Here is an 18,466-nt window from a genome sequence, read left to right as displayed (position 1 = left end):
CCCTGAGTGGTGCGGAGTCGATCACTTTAAATTTTCCTGTTGTTTTGCTTGAAAAATATGAATTTCCTTTCCTTTGTTTACATCCTCTCAACACCGCTCACCAATTGGCACCTTTTTTTAAGAGCAAAATTGAAAGCTCATAAGCGACTTTCTCATTATGTGTCGCTTAATTGAGCCAATATTTTGTAAAATTAGGGATGAACTTGATCATCAAGTAAAAAGCTGATCAATTTCATGTCAAAGGTAAAATATGCTTTTGCTGCTTTCCCTCAGACCCGTTTATTTTGATGTTTAAGTTTTCTTTGTTGATGATGTTTACAATCATTAGTGATTATTGTAGTTAATTAATCGTATTTTTTCATTGTTGGTATGAATAAATATGACCACATACTTAGACAAATTCATGTAAAGTTAGGTGCTCTGAGACTGACATATACGAGCGTCAATTTTAACATGACATTGAGTCATAACAGATGCGAAATTCAATTCAATCAAACGTAGTTTTCGTCGAGTATCGAACTTTTCAGTCTCGGAACCCTTAATTTTACATGACATGTGTGTTTACATCTCATACTTTATGTCAAAGATGGATTCCGTCACGTGTAAAATTAGTTATTTCTAAGTGTGCAGCCTTTATGATACACTTGCTTTATTACTTTACAATTTAATTTAAGGATAAAATGTTGAGTGTTGATCCTAATACTTTATCTTTCAAACGAATCTGTTTACTAGTTAGACTTTTTGACAACCATTTCAAGACAACGCACAACTATGGAAAGTCCATGCAGTAGGAACTGTTTTGAAAAAATAAATAAATAAATAAATAAATAAACATGCATTCCCAAAGAAAATTCCACATTTTTGATCGTGGTTTCAAAGCATTTATCAAGTCTAAATCATGGTGTTTAGAACCCTCATAAAACCCAAACGGATACTTGGGTTGGCACCAGTTGAAGCAATTTTACTGGTCTCAGAAATAGTGGAGGGAGATTTTAGTAAGAAACCACCAGAACTGCACTACTTCTACTGATTGCAAGGGGCTCCTCATCGTATAGAAAATAAAATTGGATGGTTAACTATCGACGTGAAGAGATTTAATTTAGCCGTAAGCAACTTACAAGAGATCATCTGAAAGGTCAAGGAGAAGTATTTAAAGTATACACCAAACGAAACAGTAAACAACTGCAACTCAATACATGAAATTGAACTGATAGTTATTGAGTGACATGCTTTATTTACTTGATTCATCCTATCACTAGATGTAAACACTTTCATAGAAAACATTTGACCTTCACATATCCCATTTCAATTTGAAGCATCAACTGTGATTTCTCGACTTGACTTGAATTGACGAACCTCATTCTATTCTTCCATCATGGCTTTAATGTCTGCGGCTAGGCCGTCCAAACCGTCTCGAATCGTAGTCACTTATGTGCTTCAGATTGTTCGTCTGGGCGTGGTACAACACCTTCTGCTTGTCCGCGTAGCTAGTCATGTCAAGGAGAACGACCCGCGGCGAACCACTTTCCGGCAGTACGCGAAGAATCCTGTTGGCCAACTGTCGCATTTCCGGGTTGATCGAAAACGAAGACCTGATGTAGTCCGTTACCTGTTCCGTGTTGCTGATGTCCAAATCAAACTTCTCCAACCGAACCAAGTTGGTAGTGCCACGAGATCCACAGGATTTCCTCATTTTCTCCACAATTGCTTCCAGGATTTCTACTTCACGCTCGAGATCACCGTCGGAGTGAGTGAGTTTTTCGCTCTTGGCCGTACGGCACAGATTTGTCGCGGGATCTACCTCGCACTCGAATAGGACATTTTCATTGGAATACAATTCATTCAGTTGTGTATTACCCTCTTCATCAAATTCCGAGGGTAAATCTGTTGCGTCTTCTGGTGGGTTTGATGTCACTTCAAAAGATGGGCGATGATCCGGTTTTTTAGTAGGTTGTCCAAAGCGGACGTCAATATGTGGGTCCTCAGATGTCGTTTCACAATTGCACTTGTTGATGATCGAGTCTGAAAACAAATTTGTCTAATTATTTCACCCCAGGATACACATATTTCAAGAAATTATTCCTTACCAGTGACCCACAATCGCTGCGGATGCAAACGGGTAACATTAGTGCTATCTCCCAACAAAACCTGGTAGTACAATACGTCTCCCTTTTTGATGACAACTACCTCGTCTTCCACGATAAACTTCCCATAGGTAACCGTCGTGGTGTTCTGGCAAACGTCACAATGTGTTTCATTGACATTCTTTGGATCCTGGTTAATTAACAGCTCAATTCCGAAAAATGTACTGTTCGGAGACCGTTGAACCATGGAAACCGTTAATCCTTTCGGTTCGTGAACTTCAAAGTTCACGAACGGTTCATGGCGATGCCAATGATGCCGTCCGTGATGCCCATGATGGCCACCGTGATGTCCATTATGGCCACCGTGATGTCCATTATGCCCACCGTGATGGTGGCCATGGTAGTGACCACCTCCGCAATGTCCAGCCACCAAACTCAGGACCAAAATACAACCAACAAGTGCGATCAACTTGATATTCATCTTGAACGAGCTGATTATTCTCACTGCTCACTATTGACTTCCAACCGGGAATGACTGTGCGATCGAAGAGCAATAAGCTTTCTTTTATACAAAGAACCAATTTGGTGTGCGTTGAAGTCTGGTTTGTTTTGAATATAGAGGAAAGATCAATAGGTCAATATAGGGAAGCGTTCCGTCTGTTGGAAAGCAGTATATAGTACATAAACTAGTACTAGTATAGGTGAATAAACATCATTGGTCTGATCTTGTTGAAATGCGCATTGCAGTCGGTTTTATGAGTAACGTGTTTCAAAAAAGATGCCGGTGCCGTTCAATTAGGTAGATTCAAATGGTGATTCACCGGGAAATCTGAAAACGTTATCAGTTCCAAGAACATCATCTGAAATCCATTCATGTATGCGCTCTGTGCTAGTAAACAAGCATTACAAGCTAGGTTGCTACAGTGGGGGAAATTCGTTTAAACGCAATGTCATTTTTGCGTTTATTTTCAACACAAAAGATCGAGACAAAAAATCAAATATAGTTTGTCATAGCCCATCAGAAGTTTCGTATTTGAGAACACAATTTGATTGGAAGTTCATAATGACTTTTGAAAAAATCCCAAAAAAGGTGATTTTGGGGGGGAAATTCGTTTAAACGCACTTTTAGTTTTATTAATCAAATCGAGTTCACAGTTCAAAAATCAACAATAAACAATAGTTAATACTTCGTTTGCTTTCCGTTTTTCTGAATAGTTTCGAAAATTCTGTTCGGCATTGATTTCACCAGCTTCTGCAGAGTTGTATCAGGTATCAAGCTCCAGGCTTCTCTTACGGCTGACTCAAGTTCACGAACTGTTTTAAACTGCCTTCCGCCTTTGTAAACCTGTCGTGCCAGGATGCCCCACAAGTTCTCGATAGGATTTAGATCCGGACTACGAGCTGGCCAATCCAAAAGACTGATGTCTCGTTCAGAAAACCATTTCAAAGATTGCTTGCTGACATGAATTGCTGCATTATCCTGTTGAAATACGAAATTTTCCGGCATAACGTCTTCAGTAAACGGGATCAAAACATCTTCCAGAAGCTCCAAGTACTTTCCCGAATTCATCCTGGTTGAAATGGTGGCAATAGGGGTCTTTCCATGGATCGAAAAAGCGGCCCAACACATTAGAGTACCACCTCCAAAGTTCCTGCTCAACTTAACCTGCGGAGATTTCCTCAAATCGTGCCAATAATATGCGGTGCAGTCTGGGCCGTCCAAATTGAATTTCTTCTCGTCAGAAAAAATAACATTGTCCCATTCCGTAGTCCAAGACATGTATTTTTTAGCGAAATTCAATCTGGCGCTAATGTGAGCCGGTTGAAGATTGGGTTTTTTTGCTTTTTTGGTGTACTTTAAGTGGCCACTTCCATGTAGAATCTGCCGTACACGCCTCTTAGAAATGGAAAGCCCCATTTCTTGCTTGATTTGCGCAGCAGAGAAGTTTCCAGAGTCTCCCATTTGTATGATTTGGTTTCGGATACGGTTGGTGATCTTCGAATTTCCCTTTGTTTTCTTTTTTACGCCATACGTCTTGCCTTTTTTCAGCAGGTTCCTGATTGCTGCTTCCGATCTGTGGATCACACGTGCAATTTTGCGATTGCTCTCACCGCGACTTTTGAGTTCTCGAACCAGTATTTGCTCCGACTGGCTTAAATACTTTCCTTTACCCATTTTGCCGAAAACAAGCAACAACTACCGCGCAACGCAAATTTAAACTCGTGTTAATGGCGAACGAGGGCTATACAGTGTAAATATGACAGATGCGCAAGATAACAGGAGCATAGGTACGCTCAATGCGGCTTTACGTTAGTGTGCGTTTAAACGAATTTCCCCTCTAAAATCACCTTTATTGGATTTTTTCAGAGACCACAATGAACTTCCGTTCAAATTGTGTTCTCAAATACGAGACTTCTGATGGGCTATGACAAACTATATTTGATTTTTTGTCTCGATCTTTTGTGTTGAAAATAAACGCAAAAATGACATTGCGTTTAAACGAATTTCCCCCACTGTATTACTGATTGACTGTCGAAGATGATGAAGCTCTGATCACAGTGCCATTTGATGTCCTTAGGAAAGAAACGCGTATTATGCATAACAGATGATCATATTTTAAAAAACGGATGTGCATCTTCAGTGCTTGTTGTGAAAAAGATTGGCAAGCTTAAAAGTGAGTGCAGTATCGTTTACAGTATCTTTTACGAGGCTATTTGTTGCACAGTGGTTCAGAAGTCACAGTGGAACTCTATTTCAACTGATTCTCAAGAGCTGATATCTTCAGTATAATTGATAGTAACTTATGTTTGCACGAAAGGGATTTTGAGTGAATGGAATAAGCCCAATGTTCAATGAAAATATACAGATTTGCAACGTGTTCTGAATTCAGTTGTCGGGACACGTGGCCGTGGAGTACAACCCAAGTAACATTGCAAGTTTTATCGAGGTTTTAAAGCATGCTACAAGTCTAAATCATGGTCTTAAGAACCCTCTTAAAACCAAAATTGTTACTTGGGAATGATCGACTGTTGTTCGAGCGGGTGGCAATGGATGGTTTCAGTCTTCATGGCTTAGCTCAAATTAACTCAACTTAGCATGAGTGAATCCAACGCCTCTCCAGCTTCAGGTTATGCAAATGGGACAATCCGGACAAAGCGGCCAATTTAACCAGTTTACAAGAAATTCTACTAATCTCACTTGCTGTGCCCATTTAAATGGTGCAATCTAATCAGAATTATCTTGCCTTCGGTCTCGTTTCTAATGTATTCCTCCAATGCACTAGTCGAGTTTTGTCCATTTAAAATGGCCGTCACCAGTAACTACCATCCTCCTCCCACGCTGCTTTTGGCCACAAACTGAGCAGTCAGGGTTGCTCCCAGGGTCAAAAGTACTTTCACATGGTCATTCAATCTAAGATGAGAATGTATCGCTCCAATCTAATCGGTTGTCCACACTGCCTAAATCAACTTTCCGTTAAGGTAACAAATGACTGGCCCCTATGCTAACTGAACAATTGGACAGCTTAAGCATTGAGCCACTAGACTGACCCACAAATACAAAAATTTTAATTTTTCACGGGCTAACCGCTAGATTTGTCCCTTTAGGTGAGAAAATCGTTCTCTGAAAGTTTCAGCTCAGTTGGTTGTAAGATGAGCTAGCGCTTTTAATTTAAATTTTGTATGGAGAATTTGAATAAAATACATGAAAAAATTACACCCGTACCCCATTGCGATCATAAAAAAGTTTCATTATTCTAGATTTGATTTAGATTTTCAAAGCTTGTGGTTCAACCAATAAGTAACAACTTTGCTAAAGACTTCATCATGAATTCAGTTAGTTTTATTGAGATATTTGCCTTTGAACGTATCTGAGCATTTTGTATAGGAACATTTCCACCAAATCCCCTGTATAAACATTAAACCAAAAGCGAAGGCCCGTGTTACGTCAAAAATAGCAGAAACATTCAGAGAGTGTTCATCTCTCCTAAATACATGAGTCTGGATGATGGTCTGCAGAAATAATGAACTTTAATTTTTTAGTGGTTATCTTGTTAATACGTTGCATAAGCTGCCTGTAGTTTATTGCAATATACGAACAAAAAGCCCATAAAATTTAAGAATAAATATATTCATAACACTAACTTGAATCGTGATGCTGTCTTGACCAAAGTTGATCCTTATAGTTTAAGCTACATGTGCTGAAATTCTGAGCTTGATCGATCATTTTGAATAAATTCTATGCACGAAAGAGTGAAGAAATGTTATTTTTTCATACATTTCAAGCAAAATCCCCATATAAACTTTAAACCAAAAGTGCCAGCTGAAATTTTCATTTGTGCCACTAAAATCTTTAGGTTGGCCCGTTGGCAACAAAATATTAAAAAAAAAAACTCCCATATAAATGTGAACCAGTCTATTGAGCCACGTTTCCATGAAGAGAATGACGTCATAGTGACAACCAGATATAGACCTCTAACATTCTGACGATAAACAGTCAGTTTCTCATCGCACTGTACTTAACTTAATGATTATTTAAAACCATTAAGGTGTGATGTACAGATCTAATCCACTGACTTCCAGAGTCCAGATTCAGGTCACATCTACAAATATTTACAAATAGTAGCCGTGCCTCATTTAGTGGTGATCTGGAACTTCAACATATGTTATATTCATATCTCAATCCCTAATTATTTCAAATATCACAACTACAAGTGCTTTCGAACCAATTTCGGGGCTCTAGGGTCAGCTTCATAACTTGGTAATGTTTACTGGTACTCCAGGAAATCAGGTTGTGGGTTTCACAGAAATGCTTCAATTTCGGTTACACCAGAAAATCCCAATAATTCTGAAAACTGAAGATAATCCAAGATCATCTCTGCGAATTTGAGACCAATCTGATAATTTTTGTGTAACTAGATTTCCTAGGAAGATCCAGGGCATCATAAAAACTGTGAATTCCAGAAACTTTCTTAACTTACGGAGCCTTAAGTTTAAGGTCAGGGTACTTTTGAAATAATCTCAAATTCATGGAGTTCCTGTAGTTTCAGATGTTGTGAGTATGATAAACAGAATGTAGTATGAAATACTATTTATTATTTCAAACCCAACTCTGTCTACCACAGTGGGGTTTCTGGAGCTTTCGTGCCAAAATCTCTGTAGATTTAACGCACAATAAATACTGCCAAGAATGACGAATATCTTTAAGTTCCTCGGATTTCTAGGTTTCTGAAGGTCCATTATTTTCCAATGTTTAGGAGTTTTCGAAAAGTACGATGGACGATTCTTCCATTCACTTTTCACTATTCATAGATTTTTCCTATAATCAATGCTCTTTCTTAAATTATCTGGGTAAATTAGATGAGATCTATTGATAGCTATAAGAACCTATAAATAAAAAACACTTTGTTAACATTTAGAAGTAAATATTATTATTCACAATGCCAACCAAAAACTTTTTCATATTTACTTTTAATTTTGTCATATTTTGGCATGGCAAATCTGAAAAAAAAATCCCGATCAAAACCTCGGGGGACGTCATCAAGACCTCCCCTATCAGGATATAAGGTGTCGAACGGCTTCGTCCCCCCTGAGGCCCTATTCCAAGCACGGGGTAAACAATAATTTTCAACGCTCATTTTCTGCAGCATTTTTTTTTTTAACTCTTTATTTGTTTCAAATTCAAAATAAATTGCATTTAATTTTAACCTAGGTGCTCCAGTTACTACAGTAACTTACCATCCATAATTGTTATGATATATATCTAAGTATTTTTACATTGTTCCTGTCTTGGCAATTCAGTATTTTAAACAGGTTTTTTAAACCTGCATGTCAGTGTAACAATTGATATCATAAAATTAAAAATTAAAGCTAAATCTTATCTAAGTATAAAGGGAATTAATCGTTGCAATTGAGGATTGCTACGATTTTTGCCTGAAATTACTAATTATTTTGTTGGACATTTGTTCTAAAGTCTCAACATACGAAATTCTATGTACTTCGGTAGTACTGTACCAGGGAGGCAACTTCAAAATCATCTTCAGACCTTAGTTCTGAATTCTTTGAAGTGCTTTTTTCCTGGTAGTGCAGCAACTAGACCATATTGGCACAGCGTAAAGCATGGCCGGTCTAAAAACTTGTTTAAATATTAGAAGTTTATTCGTCAGGCAAAGTTTGGATTTCCTGTTTATAATAGGATACAAACATTTTATATATTTGTTACAGTTGGCTTGAATGCCCTCAATGTGATCTTTAAAAGATAATTTTTGGTCAAGTATTAATCCAAGATATTTCACTTGGTTTGACCAGGAAATTGGAACTCCGTTCATAGTGACTATGTGACTACTACTAGATAAGCCTAGAACGAAGCTCTAGGCTTATGTGGAAATATTATAAGTTGAGTTTTGGAAGCGTTGGGAGAAATCTTCCATTTTTGTAAATAAGAAATTTGCTGCAGCATGATACATTACATTGTGTGGAGCATCTTTTGGATGAGTTTGCAATTCTTGAAAAAAAAAACCCGAAACCCCGTGCTTGGATTCGGGGGGAGCCATACGGCCACGATATTCGTATTAAAATCGAGCGTGATAGATTGTGCAAAAAAGCTTTTGATTGTATCAATAGCATTTTTGAAGCAAGGAAAAACGTGGCTATAGAATGATTATAAGAAAAAGCGACCATCTTCTAAACGAAGATTGGCCAGAAGTATTCCGGCATCCGTGTGATTGAGACCGAGTTTGTGGCACCACCCCCGGGCAGAAGAAGGTAACGATAAAGGGCACCAAACTAATTCAAATCTTCTTTAAGGTCTTGTGCCCGACTTGGAAGGCTGGCGAGCCTAATACAAAAAATAAACTTTCCGTCAAAGATGGACAATCCGTCAAGACCCTTTCGCGAGTAAAAGCTCACTCACACAAACTAACTTTGGGATCAAAAATAGTCCTTGGACTATAAACGCTAATCTTTTTTTCTGCTTCTCTGATCTTAAAATCTTGGACTCAGAACATATTTAATGACACCGAAATTTCAATGTGTTTGAAATTCAAAACATACAGATTGTTTAAATATTTCGAACAAGGAAACATTGCTGAAGATGGCATCTTTCTATCTGACCTATTGGAGGCGAACCAGCCTAAGGCTGAAAGCCTCCTAAATAAAGCTAAATTAATTAATTAATTATCTGACCTAGCCACAAAACGGCACTAAACTAACAAAATTCTCAGAATCAGACAAATCTCGCAAAGAAATTCTCTCAGTTTCTATCGTCAATCGCGTGTCAAACATTAACACACACTTAGAACAAACACGTATGCTTGCCGCGTCCCATTAATTTATTTACTTTCTAACAGACATCATTTCGTCATTTCATTCCGTTCAAATCAGTTCAAAACAATGGTCGCCACTCGATTGGCTACAATTTTCTTCGCAACCGTAGTACTTTCCTCGGTTCAACTTTTCGATGCACAGCAGCAGGAACAACCAGGCGTCGCACCGCTCCCCGAATGGATCGTATTTTCCCGGCAAACCAAATTAGACATCCAAATTCTGGAACCCAGTGGCATTCAGGTTTGGACCAGGTACAAATCGAAATATCGGAGCTTCGGAGTTGAGCTGTACGTCAATCCAACTAGAGACGAGTCCCACTGTGACCTGTGTAGGAATGTAAGCAGTCCCGTGGATGGAAAGTTTTTAATTCAAGATGACAAACTGCAGGTGAAGCTAGGCGATACCATTAAGTATCGCGTGGTGAAGGTCAAGGCCCAGGAGATCAAGTGGTCACCGTGGAAGTATGTTTTTGTCGATAGTAAGTGTGATTGAATGAGTGTATGATTTCAGAGGCACTGTATAACGGCATTGTATGTTCTAGAGAAACTGTTTTACGATTCCGAAAGCTTTTGTGCCTCGCAATGCGAACAATCCAAAGACATCGCCACAGTTCGATACCTTGAGCGATACCTGGAGAACATGATTACCGATTGCAGTCTATCGCAAATTTCCGGACAGCTATTTTTCCCTATGGATCAAGCATCGTCCTTCGTTAACAACCCGGAACGCTTTGTCAAGACTCGTCTCTATTCGATGGATCAGCTAAGGCCCCTGGTCGATCATGTGCAACACTGCTTCGTATCGACGGATGGAGTGGGTTTCAAAATGCGTACCATCACGGAGAAGCTCAAAGTACTGGAAGCGGGCCGAGAGCGGCTCGGTGTTGTGGACTACGACGAGTATTTGATTGTCCCCGGTTCTAGTGCACCGGAGGCACGTTCGTAAACACCGCAAATATAGGTAAACCATGTGGAAGCCAACGCAAACAACATGCTGAGAAGGAGCAAGCACAAAAAAGAGACGTGTGTGTGTGCTTGATATGTGCAGAGCAGAATTAAATTTGCCTAGTTTAAATTTAAATTAAGTGCAAACTCTTTTCAAATATTACGTGACTTGATTTTACCGCAGTTCTCATTCCTTTCGTTTTTTGAAGAACTTCCCATCAGCCGAGGAGAGTTGGGCAACGAGATGTGGGGGAAACATCATGATTCTTGTTTGATATTAGCAGGATGTTAGGGATGCTGCCGTGATTCAATTAGTGCTTCGGGTGTTGTATCTTGTTTGTTGTCACATTCTAAGAAGGAAATAGATATTATGGGAAAAAATGATCAATCATAAAAACAAACAGTAAATTTGATTATCTGCGCATTTGAAAATTTTCAAAACAATATAACAACCCATATGTAACCCATAATTTAACCAGATTGGGTCCTAGCCGGACAAAGAAAGACAAGTAGTAATCATGGACCGATTTAATAAGTTCCGCTCCAATATTATTCATCCCAGCTGCCTTGTTGTTTTGAAGCTATTTTAAAGAATCCCTAACATCACTTATCGTGGAAGTTGGTTGATCCTGTATATGTTTTTATATAAATCTGCATTTAGAAGCTAACACTTCCCAGTTGACTAATAAAAATCTAAAATATTATCGTTAAAAAACACCAAACCCATAAATATTGCCCATAAAAGTCCAAAAATAAAATTTTAGCTTGAGCTTTGATGACCGTACATTTTGTAGTTGCTAATCCGTGATAGACAAGAATCAGCCTAATTGCACACAGATTCAAATGAATGGGGCTTGGGCCCTTGTAAATATTCGAACACGCTATTCTGGGGTTACTCATTTTTGAGTAGAAAATCACTCAGCTTAAAGGGAAGTTACCCAAAAATGTGTCAGCCTATTTAGGGGAAATGGATGTAAGGTTGGCCTAAATGCCCCTAATTTGGGCCCATACATAAATCCAGCAATCGACTAAATTTTCAAAAGCGATCAAAAATATCCATTAGTACCGTCCCAAAGACGCGTTCATAAAATTGATAAATAGCTAATTTTTAGCGATGGGCCCAATCTGTCTGTTTGTCTGTCTGTCTGTCTGTCTGTCTGTCTGTCTGTCTGTCTGTCTGTCTGTCTGTCTGTCTGTCTGTCTGTCTGTCTGTCTGTCTGTCTGTCTGTCTGTCTGTCTGTCTGTCTGTCTGTCTGTCTGTCTGTCTGTCTGTCTGTCTGTCTGTCTGTCTGTCTGTCTGTCTGTCTGTCTGTCTGTCTGTCTGTCTGTCTGTCTGTCTGTCTGTCTGTCTGTCTGTCTGTCTGTCTGTCTGTCTGTCTGTCTGTCTGTCTGTCTGTCTGTCTGTCTGTCTGTCTGTCTGTCTGTCTGTCTGTCTGTCTGTCTGTCTGTCTGTCTGTCTGTCTGTCTGTCTGTCTGTCTGTCTGTCTGTCTGTCTGTCTGTCTGTCTGTCTGTCTGTCTGTCTGTCTGTCTGTCTGTCTGTCTGTCTGTCTGTCTGTCTGTCTGTCTGTCTGTCTGTCTGTCTGTCTGTCTGTCTGTCTGTCTGTCTGTCTGTCTGTCTGTCTGTCTGTCTGTCTGTCTGTCTGTCTGTCTGTCTGTCTGTCTGTCTGTCTGTCTGTCTGTCTGTCTGTCTGTCTGTCTGTCTGTCTGTCTGTCTGTCTGTCTGTCTGTCTGTCTGTCTGTCTGTCTGTCTGTCTGTCTGTCTGTCTGTCTGTCTGTCTGTCTGTCTGTCTGTCTGTCTGTCTGTCTGTCTGTCTGTCTGTCTGTCTGTCTGTCTGTCTGTCTGTCTGTCTGTCTGTCTGTCTGTCTGTCTGTCTGTCTGTCTGTCTGTCTGTCTGTCTGTCTGTCTGTCTGTCTGTCTGTCTGTCTGTCTGTCTGTCTGTCTGTCTGTCTGTCTGTCTGTCTGTCTGTCTGTCTGTCTGTCTGTCTGTCTGTCTGTCTGTCTGTCTGTCTGTCTGTCTGTCTGTCTGTCTGTCTGTCTGTCTGTCTGTCTGTCTGTCTGTCTGTCTGTCTGTCTGTCTGTCTGTCTGTCTGTCTGTCTGTCTGTCTGTCTGTCTGTCTGTCTGTCTGTCTGTCTGTCTGTCTGTCTGTCTGTCTGTCTGTCTGTCTGTCTGTCTGTCTGTCTGTCTGTCTGTCTGTCTGTCTGTCTGTCTGTCTGTCTGTCTGTCTGTCTGTCTGTCTGTCTGTCTGTCTGTCTGTCTGTCTGTCTGTCTGTCTGTCTGTCTGTCTGTCTGTCTGTCTGTCTGTCTGTCTGTCTGTCTGTCTGTCTGTCTGTCTGTCTGTCTGTCTGTCTGTCTGTCTGTCTGTCTGTCTGTCTGTCTGTCTGTCTGTCTGTCTGTCTGTCTGTCTGTCTGTCTGTCTGTCTGTCTGTCTGTCTGTCTGTCTGTCTGTCTGTCTGTCTGTCTGTCTGTCTGTCTGTCTGTCTGTCTGTCTGTCTGTCTGTCTGTCTGTCTGTCTGTCTGTCTGTCTGTCTGTCTGTCTGTCTGTCTGTCTGTCTGTCTGTCTGTCTGCTGCATCCCACTCCTGCTGCCACTTAGCCATCGACTCCGTTCTCACCATTTTTCGTACTCCTCTGGTTTCTCTCGTCATATAGCACTCGTAGTCCTCCGCCAAGGTGATGCCGATTGCGATCATACCGGCGATAACGCATACTGCCTCCATCGAAATGGTTCTGTACGCACTCACGACTCGCATGGCCATGAGCCGGAACGTACTGCTCAATTTCCTTTGGTTCTGCTTCGTTTTCAGCGCTTCAATCCAGGCTGGACCTCCGTACCTTAGTATTGATGAGGAAACACTAGCCAGAAGACGTCTCTTGCTGCTGCTTGGACCAGAATTGTTCGGCATGATTCTGGCTATTGCGTTGATGACCTTCGTCGCCTTCTCGCAAGCATATTCGATGTGGCTATTAAAGTTTAGCCGGTCGTCGATCATCACTCCCAGATACTTAAGCATGCGCTTCGAAGCAATGGTGTGCTCTCCAACGGTAATTTCTGCCCGCTGCACTGCTTTGCAGTTACTGACCAACATCACTTCTGTTTTGTGGTGGGCTATCTGCAGCTTCGCTCCTTGCATCCAGTTACCAATCGTATCTATCGCCTCAGCCGCCAACATTTCCACTTCTTCCAGCGTCTCACCGGTTACCGTCAAGACGACATCGTCCGCAAAGCCAACGATCTCAACTCCTTTGGGCAGCTTGAGCGTCAGCACGCCATTGTACATTCCGTTCCACAGCGTGGGACCTAGAATGGAGCCTTGGGGAACCCCCGCCGTGATTCTAAGCGATTTCTGCCCCGTGTCTGTCACGTAGACAAGGACCCGGTTCTGGAAATAACTACTTAGAATCCTGCAGAGGTAGCCTGGAACCCTCATTCTATGGAGCGCCTTGGCGATGGCCTCCCAGCTGGCGCTATTGAATGCATTCTTGACATCGATCGTAATCACGGCGCAGTATCGATTTCCTCTCCGCTTCTGTTTGGAAGCTTTCTCGGCTCTGTCAATCACTGTCCGAATTGCATCCACCGTCGATCTCCCTTTCCGGAATCCAAACTGTCTCTCCGACAATCCGTGTTCACTCTCCGTGCATTTCGTCAGCCTGTTGAGGATGATCCTCTCTAAGAGCTTTCCTACAGTATCCAGCAAGCATATTGGCCTATACGATGCAGGATCCCCCGGCGGTTTTCCGGGCTTCGGCAACAGCACAAGCTTTTGTACCTTCCACCTATCAGGGAACTGACCATCGTCCAGACATTTCTGCAGCACCATCCTGAACATGTCCGGGAACGTCTGGATCGCCGCCTTCAACGCCACGTTGGGAATTCCATCCGGGCCGGGAGCTTTATTCGCTTTCAACCCTTTCGCTGCTGCTATGAGTTCCTCGTTGGAGACTTGTTCAACGTTGTCTTCATCTACCTCGCCATATGGTGTAGGTGGCCAGTTCGTTGGGTCATGCTGTGGGAAAAGTCCCTCCACGATGACTTTCAGCTTGTTGTGACACATTTCAACCGGCATCGTTGGGCCTCTGATCTTCGCCATCGCAACTCGGTATGCGTTGCCCCAGGGGTTGGCATCGGCATCGCGGCACAACTCCTTGAAACTATTTGACTTGCTCAGCTTTATCTTTCGTTTCAGTGCAGCCCTGGCCTCTCGGAACACCACCCTGCGCTCCTCTCTGTCTGCTTCTGTTCTTGCTCTCTGAGCACGCCTTCTGGCTAGAAGACAAGTAGCACGGAGGGTGCTAATTTCCTCGTTCCACCAGTAGGCTGGACGCCGCCTGTTCGTTGGCTCCAGTTTTCTCGGCATAGTTGTGTCACATGCCCTTGCTAATAATTCGGTCAACTCATTCGCGCTTAGGCCCGGGACGCTGTTGTCTACCCTTAGAGCTTCGATGAAGAGATCCTTATTGAATGCCTTCGTCTTCCACTTCCGCTCGCTTACTTTCGTCCTCCGCATTTCCACCGGTGTTCGTTCGCCGATACTGTACCGGATCGCCTGATGATCACTATGGGTGTACTCCTCGCACACCGTCCAGTTCATATTTGCCATTAGCGACGTACTGCAGAAAGTAACGTCGATAATGGATTCCCTACCATCTTTGCGGAAGGTGCTGATGGTTCCTTCGTTGGCCAGACTGACGTTCAACTTTGCCAGAGCTTCCAGCAGGCTATACCCTCTTGCGTTGGTACATCTGCTCCCCCAATCCACTGCCCAAGCATTGAAGTCTCCTGCGATGACGACTGGTCTCCGTCCAATGAGCTCTTCGGTGAGCCCATCTAGCATCTGGTGGAACTGCTCAATTGTCCATCTCGGGGGTGCGTAGCAACTACATACAAAGATTCCATTGATTTTGGCGATCACGAAACCTTCATATGAGCTTGCCACCACTTGTTGTATGGGATACCTGCCCATGACTTGTATGGCCGCCATTCCTGCTCTATCCGCCACCCAGTTACCATTATCGAGAGGGACTCGGTATGGCTCTGCAATGATTGCAACGTCGCACTTTGTTTCCGTTGTTGACTGCCACAACAGTTGCTGTGCTGTGTTACAATGATTGAGATTTATTTGGGTTACCTTCATTATTGCTGGCCCACCATCGCCTTCTTGAACTCAGGGCACCTGAAACTTCCCGTCACATGGCCATTTCCGTCCTCCTTTTTGCAGAGCATGCACCTCGGTTGCTTTGTACAGTCTTTTGCAACGTGCCCCTTCTCTCCGCATTTCCTGCACAGATCAGATCTGTCAGGGCCTTTGCAGTGTCTCGCCTGGTGACCGAAGCCCATGCATTTGTAGCATCTCTCCATTTTCTTAGATACCCGAGGAATAGCTTTCAACGGGCACACTGACCACCCAACCTTGATTCGGCCAGTCTTCAGCAGCTCGTTAGATGCGTCCGAAGAAAGTCGTATCGACGCCGTCTGCGTGCCACCATACGCCTTTCTCAACCGAATTGCCATCGGTACGTCTCCCAGGTTGCATTGCACCTTTAGCGCACTTTTCAACTCGTCTTCTGTTGTGATCTCGTCCAGATCCCTGCACTCGACCACTGACTCCTGGGATAAGGCTCTTACGTTCACCGTCTCGCCAAGAGATTTTTCGACGAGCTCCTTAAAAGCTGAGCTCTTAACCGTAGGGTCCCTTTTCAGCTCGAATAGCATCTCGCCTTTCTGGGTTCGCCTGGTTTTCACCACATTCTCGCCTAAGTGTTTCAACTCCGGATCATCTCTCACTTTCCGGAGGAGTGCTGCGTAGGACGTTTTGTCCTTCGCCTCAACAACCAGAGCGTCACCCTTGCTTCTCTCCCTACGAGGCCTAGGATTCTCCTTATTTTTCCTGTCTTCCTTCTTCTTCTCTTCCTTCTTCCTCGCTTCTTCTTCCTTCCTCCTCGCTTCCTCTTCCTTCTTCCTCACTTCATCTTCCTTCTGTTTTTTCTTCCTCTCCTTCTGGTTCTCGACTTTACGCCACGCACCATTTTCTCCCATCTCCTTGATGCCTTCCTCGTCGTCCCTGCGTTTTTTTGGGCTCCTCCTCATCTCCTGGCGTGTCCCTATCTCTCTTTTCAGGACGTGGATTTGTGGGTCCCTTCGGAGTCTCATGTGCTTGAGCCAGTCTTATGCTCTCCTTGGCCTCCAGCAGAGCCTTTTCGGCATTTTCGGCCCTTTTTCTCCACTCTTGACATTCCCGATCTGCCACTGTTATGCCGGATTTGATACCGGTCACAAGTTGCTTGATCTCTTTGTGTACGTTGTTTTTATCCTTCACGAACACATAGAGATCATCGATCTTCCTCCTGACCTCCGTCATTTTGGTTCTCCCGAGCTGCAGTTCTTGGGATTTGCTACTACTGGATATTGGTGTGAATATCTGGCTTAGCCCAACGCCTGGCTGCTCTTCTTGAAACTTACTGCTGCTGCTGGAACTCGCAGTGACCCCCAGGTTCGACACTGGTGATCTCTGCAATATCCCACTCCTTGCGAACACGTTTGCTCCTCCGTTTTCACTGTCTGGCGTATTGCCGTCGTTCTTCATATTTTTTTTGGTTTTTTCTTTTTCTTCATTTTTATTTTTTTCTCCAATTTTATCCATTCTGATGGGTCCCCCCTTCGGGCCGCTATCTCCACTCGTTGTATGTAGTCTCCTATCGTGATCCCATGGTTATCTATGCAAGCAGGGAGGCCATGCAAGGGTTGACACGGTCCTTCATGGGGGCCGTGTTCAGAGCCAGATCGGCGTAAGTCAGGAATGTTACATCTGAGCCTACTACTCACCAATCACCAATTGGTGACGAGTTTTGAACGTATCCGGAGGCCTGCCAAGGTTTTACCGGGACGGGGGCAGCCGCACTATTAGCCCACTCGCCATTTCAAGAAGGTGTCACCCTTCTTTACTTAGGGAGCAGAATAGCACGAATGTCGGCCCTGTAGCGTGGTATCCAATCCATTGTACCGTGTCGTGTCCATAGTTCCATGCCGTATCCAGTATGCCGTAATAAGGATCTTACTGGCGTCGATCCTAATGTGCCGGTTGGCACTCCTGCGGGTTGACGAAGCATTTCCTCTATCGCCGTGTTATGGTTACCGCGCCAGTGTTCGCGTCGCACCCCCTCACTTTGCTATTGTCAGAAGGACAACATTGCCCAGGCTACACCACGGGGAGGCGTGAGGTAGGAACTTGTGAGAACCAGAGCTAGGTTGTCAACTCACCATTTGTAGCCCTGTCTGTCTGTCTGTCTGTCTGTCTGTCTGTCTGTCTGTCTGTCTGTCTGTCTGTCTGTCTGTCTGTCTGTCTGTCTGTCTGTCTGTCTGTCTGTCTGTCTGTCTGTCTGTCTGTCTGTCTGTCTGTCTGTCTGTCTGTCTGTCTGTCTGTCTGTCTGTCTGTCTGTCTGTCTGTCTGTCTGTCTGTCTGTCTGTCTGTCTGTCTGTCTGTCTGTCTGTCTGTCTGTCTGTCTGTCTGTCTGTCTGTCTGTCTGTCTGTCTGTCTGTCTGTCTGTCTGTCTGTCTGTCTGTCTGTCTGTCTGTCTGTCTGTCTGTCTGTCTGTCTGTCTGTCTGTCTGTCTGTCTGTCTGTCTGTCTGTCTGTCTGTCTGTCTGTCTGTCTGTCTGTCTGTCTGTCTGTCTGTCTGTCTGTCTGTCTGTCTGTCTGTCTGTCTGTCTGTCTGTCTGTCTGTCTGTCTGTCTGTCTGTCTGTCTGTCTGTCTGTCTGTCTGTCTGTCTGTCTGTCTGTCTGTCTGTCTGTCTGTCTGTCTGTCTGTCTGTCTGTCTGTCTGTCTGTCTGTCTGTCTGTCTGTCTGTCTGTCTGTCTGTCTGTCTGTCTGTCTGTCTGTCTGTCTGTCTGTCTGTCTGTCTGTCTGTCTGTCTGTCTGTCTGTCTGTCTGTCTGTCTGTCTGTCTGTCTGTCTGTCTGTCTGTCTGTCTGTCTGTCTGTCTGTCTGTCTGTCTGTCTGTCTGTCTGTCTGTCTGTCTGTCTGTCTGTCTGTCTGTCTGTCTGTCTGTCTGTCTGTCTGTCTGTCTGTCTGTCTGTCTGTCTGTCTGTCTGTCTGTCTGTCTGTCTGTCTGTCTGT

The 18,466-nt window shown here is 43.3% G+C and overlaps 2 protein-coding genes across 2 annotated transcripts; one reads left to right on the top strand and one right to left on the bottom strand.

The window, feature by feature from the left end:
• Window positions 1-1,216: 1,216 nt before the first annotated feature.
• On the bottom strand, window positions 1,217-2,631 carry LOC135717260 (uncharacterized). The gene is made up of 2 exons (XM_065239252.1): window positions 2,088-2,631; window positions 1,217-2,022 (listed from the first exon to the last, which is right to left on the bottom strand). Exons 1-2 carry the CDS (start codon window positions 2,563-2,565, stop codon window positions 1,382-1,384), a joined length of 1,119 nt encoding a protein of 372 aa, XP_065095324.1. The 5' UTR covers window positions 2,566-2,631; the 3' UTR covers window positions 1,217-1,381.
• Window positions 2,632-9,464: 6,833 nt separating this feature from the next.
• On the top strand, window positions 9,465-10,527 carry LOC135717252 (uncharacterized). Its single transcript, XM_065239245.1, has 2 exons — window positions 9,465-9,885; window positions 9,949-10,527. Exons 1-2 carry the CDS (start codon window positions 9,474-9,476, stop codon window positions 10,350-10,352), a joined length of 816 nt encoding a protein of 271 aa, XP_065095317.1. The 5' UTR covers window positions 9,465-9,473; the 3' UTR covers window positions 10,353-10,527.
• Window positions 10,528-18,466: the final 7,939 nt, after the last annotated feature.

This window comes from Ochlerotatus camptorhynchus, unplaced genomic scaffold, assembly GCF_037179485.1.
Source record: "Ochlerotatus camptorhynchus isolate MF236.1 unplaced genomic scaffold, CSIRO-AGI_Acam_v1.1 ptg000054l, whole genome shotgun sequence".
Lineage (NCBI taxonomy): Eukaryota > Metazoa > Arthropoda > Insecta > Diptera > Culicidae > Ochlerotatus > Ochlerotatus camptorhynchus.
This window is presented reverse-complemented; position numbering and strand designations above follow the sequence as displayed.